The sequence below is a fragment of the Nelumbo lutea genome, chromosome 1, assembly GCF_056320005.1.
Source record: "Nelumbo lutea isolate HS-2025 chromosome 1, American lotus-T2T, whole genome shotgun sequence".
NCBI classification, from domain to species: domain Eukaryota; kingdom Viridiplantae; phylum Streptophyta; class Magnoliopsida; order Proteales; family Nelumbonaceae; genus Nelumbo; species Nelumbo lutea.
Window position 1 is genome coordinate 78180423 of NC_142684.1, and position 8552 is coordinate 78188974.

At 37.8% G+C, this 8552-nt stretch overlaps 1 protein-coding gene across 1 annotated transcript; it reads left to right on the forward strand.

Moving 5' to 3' along the window:
- The first annotated feature begins 213 nt into the window (after positions 1-213).
- LOC148875540 (cysteine-rich receptor-like protein kinase 15) lies at positions 214-4719 on the forward strand. Its single transcript, XM_088966780.1, has 7 exons — positions 214-1062; positions 1158-1295; positions 1530-1651; positions 1788-1998; positions 3509-3746; positions 3964-4114; positions 4249-4719. The coding sequence occupies exons 1-7, from the start codon at positions 246-248 to the stop codon at positions 4570-4572; spliced, it is 2001 nt and encodes a 666-aa protein (XP_088822906.1). The 5' UTR covers positions 214-245; the 3' UTR covers positions 4573-4719.
- Positions 4720-8552: the final 3833 nt, after the last annotated feature.

The following is an 8552-nucleotide window of genomic DNA, read 5'->3' on the forward strand; positions in this document are numbered from 1 at the left end:
AAAATAAGTTCACATGAACTGAGAAATTAACTTTCAATTCCGTTGAAACTATTTTCAGTAGCATCTTTGAATCAGTTGAGTCAATGCAGCTCAAACAACGTTTAAGACCCACCCAATGGGCACTAAAAAAAAAAGGATCTTGACCTTGACCGCTGAAGACCTGAGGAGGGATCCAAGTTTTACTAATATCCCTCGGCTGCTTTTCAAGAGAAATGGTCATCTTCTTTAGCCACCGGAAAGAAGCAATGCCTACGAGAGAGTTGTTCCTCTTTCTTTTTTGCATGCTTCTAAGCTTGGGCTTCATTAATGCACAAGCACAAATACAATTCCTCACCAAGCGGTGTCTAGGAGGCAATTACACGGCTAATAGCGCCTATGAATCAAACCTAAAAACCATCCTTTCATTTCTGTACTCTAATTCTACACGCGAGAATGGTTTCTACAATGCCACCGCCGGCCAGGGTCAAGATAAAGTCAACGGTCTCATTCTATGTAGAGGCGATGTCACAGCTCAAGAGTGTCAGAGTTGCATCATCAATAAAATAGGTCAGGAGATCATGACTCTTTGCCCCAACAAAAAAGAGGCCATTATCTGGGTCGATGATTGTATGCTTCGGTATTCAAACAGATCCATTTTCTCAACTCTGGAGATACAACCAACCGCTGCTCTAGTGAGCGTAGCCAATTCTTCCTACCCAGATGGGCGCAGTCAGAAGGTAAAAGAACTCTTGGACAGCCTTGCGAATCAGGCTGCCTTTCACTCATCCACTGCCATGTTTGCTACTGGGGTGATACAATCAACCTACACGGTAGGTGGGATAATTGGGTTTGAGACGATATATGGGCTAGTTCAGTGCACTCCTGATATATCCCAGAATGATTGTCATAGATGCCTAACAGCGGCAGTCAGTCACCTCTTCGACTGTTGCAAAGTGAAACTTGGTGCCAGAGTTCTCCAACCGAGTTGTAGTATTAGGCATGAGGACCACATGTTTTATGCTTCCAAGGCTTCTGCACCATCTCCTCCGTTTACACCACTGACGAACACAACAAAAACAGAGGGTAAGCATATATAGAATCTTTTGGAATATGATCTTTTTTTCTTTTTACCCAAACATTCCCGGCCCCGACTTTGTCTAAAATTTTCCGGCCGGTAGATGCAGGAAAGGGAAGAAATTCAACTGGTGTTATCATTGCCATCGTGATTTCGACAGTTATTGGAGCTATAATTCTTTCTATCCTATACTTCTTCTGCTTACGGAGTAGGAAGCCCAAAGAACATATCGACATAGTTGGTAAGTAACTGCCTTTCATGCCTATATGCACTACCGCTTAATTTCAAGCTTCAAATTAAATTCAAATGCCTAGGAGAGCTAGCCTTTTCTTTTTCCTTTTGCTTTTTTTCTTTTGGCCGGAGGAGGGGGTTGGACCCATTGTCTACACTGTGCTCTCAGTTTTACCCAAATAGAAGAACCAAATGATTTAAGGCGCAGCGACTCATTTAATTAATTTTCATGTTTCTTGTGAAGATGTTGAGAAGATTAACAATGTGGAATCTCTGCAAATCAACTTTTCCGCAATAAAAGCTGCCACAAACAACTTCTCTAATGATAATAAGCTTGGACAAGGTGGCTTTGGTGACGTTTATAAGGTAATACTAAAACTAAAGTTTTTAATATACCAACTTACTGCTACTTGTATAGATCGATCCAAATTAATATGTTTCTTGATGTTGAGTCTTACGTCTTAATTATATTGAAAATATTAATATTTAATAATATGATCAGGGTAGGCTTTTGGATGGACGAGAAGTGGCAGTGAAGAGGCTGTCTAGAAATTCTGGACAAGGTGAAGTTGAGTTTAAAAATGAGGTTCTGTTGGTGGCCAGGCTTCAACACAGGAATCTTGTTAGGCTACTTGGCTTCTGCTGTGAAGGTCAAGAAAAGCTACTCATCTACGAGTTCGTGCAAAACGCAAGCCTCGATCACTTTATATTTGGTTTGGCTCCATTAATGTTCCCTTCTGCTGTTTCCAGTTATAGTCTTACAAGTTGGGATAGAATGGCTAGACATAATTATTTACTTTTAGGCTGTGTTTGATTTGAAGGAAAGGAAATGTAGGGGAGCCTTTACAAACCTTGTATAGGTTTCTCTATGTTTCCCTTCCTTTCCTTACCTTTTCCTTCAAACCAAACATAACCTTTAGTTTGATAGAAAATAAAAGAGATGCAGTAAATTGAGGGGAATTCTTCAATAAGAAACTTGGAAATTACTTAAGAATTTTCTCTCAACGTTTTGCTTTTCCCTTATCAAACCAAATACACCATCAGGTTCTAAAAAACGGGTAATTTTAAGATAGGTACCTTGTCCTTTGGGCTAGTCTCACTTTGGCCTCAATTTTTAAATGTGCCACTTTAATACTTGAACTTTCATAAATATACATTTAAGTCCAATGGACCTATTCATGGACCAAGTAGCCTAGCCGGTCATTCTAAGTCAAGCTTGGACATGACTTTAGGCCTGTAGGCTTGGGCTTGGGCCTAAAACACCGGGCTCAACCTTTTTTTCGAGCCGGGCTCAAGATTTCTCAAAAAGCCCAGCATGAATCTAAACCCGACTTGATAATATATATTATATAATAAAAAATATATATACAATAATTTTTTATTTGTTCCTCTCCTCTTTTTTCAAGTAATAGTGAGATTTTTTATTATTTTTGGATTTTGAGGGATTTTAATATAAATAAAATACTTTTTTTTATTGAATAAAGAACAAAAACAATAAGTTTTCAAATTTCTAGCTAGGCTTAAGCTCAGGCCTGAGCTTCGGACTTTATATGAGGGTCAGGCTCAGTCTTAAGACCTAGGCTCAATGGTTGGGCCGGGCTCGGCCTTGAACCTGAACGTATTCTCTTGATATAGAGACAAAGCCCAGCCTGTGAACAGATATAAATCCAAATCCATTAAACTAACATTAAGGCAGGGCAAATTTATAGAAATGGCCTTAGCTTGTTCTAGTTCTCTTTTTGTTCTATTCATCTTCTTCTACCGTTGGACTTCAGACACAAACCAGTGATTGCAATGTAATTTTACCTTGATTTGTTCGTTGGAGCTAGTCTAAATTTTGGATGCTTACTTTGCCTGCTGATTTGTGTCTGAAGTCCAAAGGCAGAAGAAATCTGAACAATGAAAAAAAATAAAAAAAGAGTCAGAACAAGGGCATTCTTATAATTGTACCCCAGCCTAGCATTAGTTTAATGGAATTTGGTTTGAACCTATATTTCTGGAAGTCCAGGTAGTAAAGCGACACATTTAAAAGTTCAAGCCCTAAAGTGAGACTACCCAAAGTATAAGATATATACTTGTGTGCATCTAATATGGTAGTGATTGCAAAATCAATGGTTGCTTGAGTTGCGAAAAGAAAAAATCAATGGTTGTTTCAATTAATTAATAGGCACTAAACTATCTAAGCCCTAAATTCATCTTTCATTTGGATGAGTGAATATGTAGACCCAATCAAACGAGTGCAATTGGACTGGGAAAGGCGTTACAAAATTATAGGAGGCATTGCTCGAGGGCTTCTTTATCTTCATGAAGATTCTCGACTGAAGATTATACATCGGGATCTGAAAGCAAGTAATATCTTGTTAGATGAGGATATGAACCCCAAAATTGCAGATTTTGGCATGGCAAGGCTTTTTGTAGTGGATCAAACTCATGCTTGTACGAGTAGAATTGTTGGGACATAGTAAGCTTTACTTTTACCTCTATATACATGGATTATTGCTTTATGTCCTAGTTTTCCAAGAAGCTGCTTAAATATTCTAGGCAATAAAATGGCTTGTAGTTGAACACATTGTTCTTAAGGAGGTTTATACACTAAGCTATTTTTAATTATGAGGAGATATGAATGTGTGACAAACATTCAATCATTTAATTAATCCAATACTTGATTTTAATTGTAGTGGTTATATGGCTCCCGAATATATAAAGCATGGGCATTTCTCTGTAAAGTCAGATGTATTTAGTTTTGGTGTGATACTCGTAGAAATTGTGAGTGGTGAAAGAAACAGTTCTTTCCACCAATCGGAGCCCTATGAAGACCTCTTAAGCAATGTAAGTATGCATACTAGAATGATTTATTTGTGTATATTACAATTAATTTTTTGTATAGCTTTCAATAATCTAAATACAAACCAAATAATTAACTTAGACTTTGCTTTCAAATCTGTGTCTTGAAATTGTTGCAGACATGGAGAAATTGGAATGAAGGGACGGCAATGGAATTGGTAGATCCAACTTTGAGAGGTTGGTCAAGACAAGATGTGATGAGATGCATTCACATTGCATTGTTATGCGTTCAAGAAAATGAAGCTGACAGACCTACCATGGCGTCAATTGTGCTCATGCTGAATAGCAACTCAGTCACACTCCCAATACCTTCATCTCCAGCATTCTTCCTGAATAGTAGAAGAATGGGGTCAGAGGTGCCTTCTGGTGAGAATGATTCAAGAGCAACTGAATCGACAGCTTCTGCAAATGAAATGTCACTAAGCCAATTTGATCCCCGGTAATGTTGATCAATATTGGGTATTAACATCGGAAATTACATTAATTAATAAGATAAGTACATCCTAGACTCCGATTATGAGTTGCCCACAGTAGAGGTCTGTTGATTAATAACTGTTGTAACTTAATATTGGATTAGAAACCGATAAATATGGAGGTATTTGGTATAGTGGTATTGTGTTGCATAGAATTTTGGGTTGATCAATTCGGTCAAAACTTTTTCCATGCCATGTGTTTCTTGCATCATAGATTTTCTTTAAATATTAAATTTGATATTTTAGGTATAGTCAACTTAAAATAGTTTTCAAAACATTTCAAGTAGCAAATCATTACCGAACACTCCTTATAAAAATTTTGTATTGTTTGTTATGGCAGAATTCAAGAAAAAACAAGAGAAAATGCAATAACAAAGAAAATCACATAAGATTTAATGTGATTCCGTGGTTTATGTGTTTATGCCTTCATTTCTATATCCTCCCATTTGGCACTATGATGACTGATGAGGACATCCTTGCCAGAATGTCGATCTCCTCAGACTAATATTCGGGAATAGGAAGTTGAGTACATCTCTCTACTCTGTAACAAGTCTTTTTTTCTAACTTAGCTGAAGGCAAACATCTTGGATAAGGGAATATGAGGCCCGAAGTGGGTATCAGGCCCAATTTGTGAATGATGAAGCATCTTCAAAGCCTAGGATCCACAATACATAGTATGAGTCCGTTTGGTTTACTGTCAGAATTGAATCGGAATTGGAATGGTCTATTCCCATAATCAGTTTGGTTTAGACAGGAATGGAAATAAAAATTGAAATCAACAGGAAGGGAAGGAAGTGGTAGGGAATGACCATTCCCTCAAATGGGGGAATACCATTCTAGCAGGAATGGAAATAAGATTCCGGTTTCACTCAACTAAATAATTAGAATTGGAATAGCCCATTCCGATTCAAATTCCAAACCCCTATTCCTGCGAACCAAATGGGGCTAGTATATGTATTCTGTATATGAGAACAATTGGATCTCAAATCAGTTTCAATCATACAATTGTAGTCCAGTTGCGTGTAACTCCATTTATTTGGACAGTTGAAAGTGTTTATGTTAAAGACAAAAAAGTTTTAGGCCCTGTTTGGTTTACGCGAATAGGGGTTTGGAATCAGAATTGAAATGGGCTATTCCAGTTCTCATTGTTTGGTTGGGTAGAATTGGAATCCTATTCCCATTCCTGTTGGAATGAAATCCCATTCCTACTGATTCCAATTCTCACTCCTATTCCTGTCTGAACCAAACAGATTTTGAAAATGGATCATTCCAATTCCAATTCTGAAAGATTTCATAGTAATTCTGACTATAAACCAAATGAACCCTTAGACTATATTTGGTTGAATCAATAAAATCTCTTCTTCTATGATGATAGAAGCATTAAACCTATCCGATTGATACATTTCCATCCCTAACTTATGCTTTATATCAACAGCCGAATGTTTGACAGCTTTCAACTGATGGAAAATAAGGTGGGCCAAGCTTGGGCCGGCTTATCTCTGTAATTGAGATGGGCCAGAATTAGATTAGCAGCATATTGTAACTAACGACGCATGTTCGACCAGCCCATTGTGTCCAATTACTGCAGTACTAGTATGATATTGATAAGACGATAATCATTTAGAGTAAGTTACTCATTGATTTTCTGCCGGCGAACCATCTCATCAGTATACTTGATTCTCGAGTTTACATGCATTCTTGTAAAATTGATAAAAAATGTTTTGACGGTAAATATTGTATCCGATTTAGTATACTTCAGGAAGCTATACATTTATTTATATATTTATTAGCGTGCTGTGAGTTTCGGGAAATTCATGGTTAACTCAAAGAGTTTGAGTCATCACCCATTATTTAGAGGAAATGGCCCCTCATTTTTATATTTAAAAATTTGATTTAAGTCTTTGATAGTGATTTCATTTTTCATGGACACAATCAAGAGATTTCGGGTTCTAACGATTGGGAGAGGGAAGGTATTAGACACCCGTCTCTCCAATCTGCTTTAACGGCCCAAAACATGAGTTATTCAGGCTTAGTTTCTTTTTAAGAAAAGGAAATAGTTGCATGAATTTCTTAAATTTGGAGGAATATACTTTCACCTTCTCCTAAGACCGGTTTTGAGGTAATGTTATCCGCTCTTAAGTGCTGATTTCCCTAAGACCCATCTTTGTCTCTATTTTTAGTCAAGAAGAAATTGAAAACGATGGTTCTCCAATATTTTAGAACTTCAACCAACCAAAAAAAAAACTAAAATAAAAAACTTACCTTTCGTATGTACCTTGACAAGAATTTTCTAGCAGTTAGGGGCTTCAAATGAAACTTGGGCTGAACGTTTCTAGTGGAATCTTGGGAAATAGGGGGTGAGGCTTGAGTTTGGCTTTAGGGATTTCAGGTTTCAAGTATCATGGGTCCTTTACAGAAGTTGGAAAATTGCCATATTCTCCTTTCTAGGACCTCTCTTAGGTTTCCTTTCTTCAGTCCCCCCCCCCCCACCTTAAAATCAAATTGGATCAGTATTTATAGAGAATGGGAGGGGGTCAAGTCAGAATTCGCTTAGCTACAGTGCTTGAGATTTCATAGAGATTTTTCCCACAAATAGGCAAAGATTATTCAAAGAAATAAGTGCATGGTTAACTTTTCCTATTTGGTGAAACACTTTCTTTGATTTGGGAGTGGTTTTCATGGGTTTTGTGCGTCAAATGAGAGCTTAGGGCGTGTCAGATGTTGCAGTCCCATATTTGGGGCTGACAGTGGCAAAAAACGTAAATTTGATGAATTTTTAAAAGTTATTTTGTCTTTTCTAAGCTCTGTTTGTTTGGTACAAACATTTCCATGGGGTTAAGGAGCTAACATCAGTCCCTACCCTCTTAAGATTCTAGGTTGGACAACTGATGTGGTAGTTAAATCTGGTATATTGAAATGGTATCTTTCTAGCTTAACGATCAAATGGATGAATTTGGTCATAAAATTTGGTGTGCTGGAGTTTTTTGGTTCTCTGAATTACAGTGATGAGGTCTGCGTAGGTTTTCAAGACTACTATTCAGTCTTGATCACTAAGAGATTTTAGGTTCAATGAGAAGAGAAAGTGAAGAAGATGTAGAAGAAAGAGTGATGGAAGAGCAATAGAACACAGATTTTGAAAAGAAGAACAGAATGTCAATCATTCTGCCGCTGCCACTTTAAGTTAATATATATAGGTTATGCTAGTTACATGAAAGGACATATCTGCCCTTGGTGTTTACGTCATAACTGTGACTAGATAACAACCAATATAAAACTGAAACTATAAATAACAAAATAACCACAGCTGTGACTAGATACATTCTACCCTACGGACAGAGTGGTACCACAACTATGGGGCCCACATCAATGTTCTCTACACTCCCCCTCAAGTTGGGAGTATATGTTCATCATTCCCAACTTGGATAGATCCGCCTCTAGCTTCTTTCTTGATACGGCTTTAGTAAGAATGTCGGCTAGTTGCATACTGGATTGATGTAAGGGAGGCATACTTCTTGAGATGAGACCCTCTCTCGCACAAAATGGCGGTCAACTTCAATGTGTTTGGTTCTGTCATGCTGTACTGGATTATGTGCTATATTAATAGCGGCTTGATTATCACAGTACAGCATCAGGGGTTTCTCATACTCAATACCCAACTCCTCAAGTAGAGATCTTAGCCATAGGATTTCAGTCACTCCATTGGCCATGGACCTATATTCTGCTTCAGCACTTGACCGGGAGACCACACTTTGTTTCTTACTTTTCCAGGAGACAAGGTTTCCTCCCACAAGGGCACAATATCCCGAGGTAGACCTTCTGTCATCAACACTCCCAGTCCAATCTGCATCAGTATAAACCTCCACCTTCATGTGATTGTTGTTCTTGAAAAGTATACCCCTACCTGAGCATCTCTTCAAGTAGGCTAAGATTCTTTCTGCCGCAAGAAGATG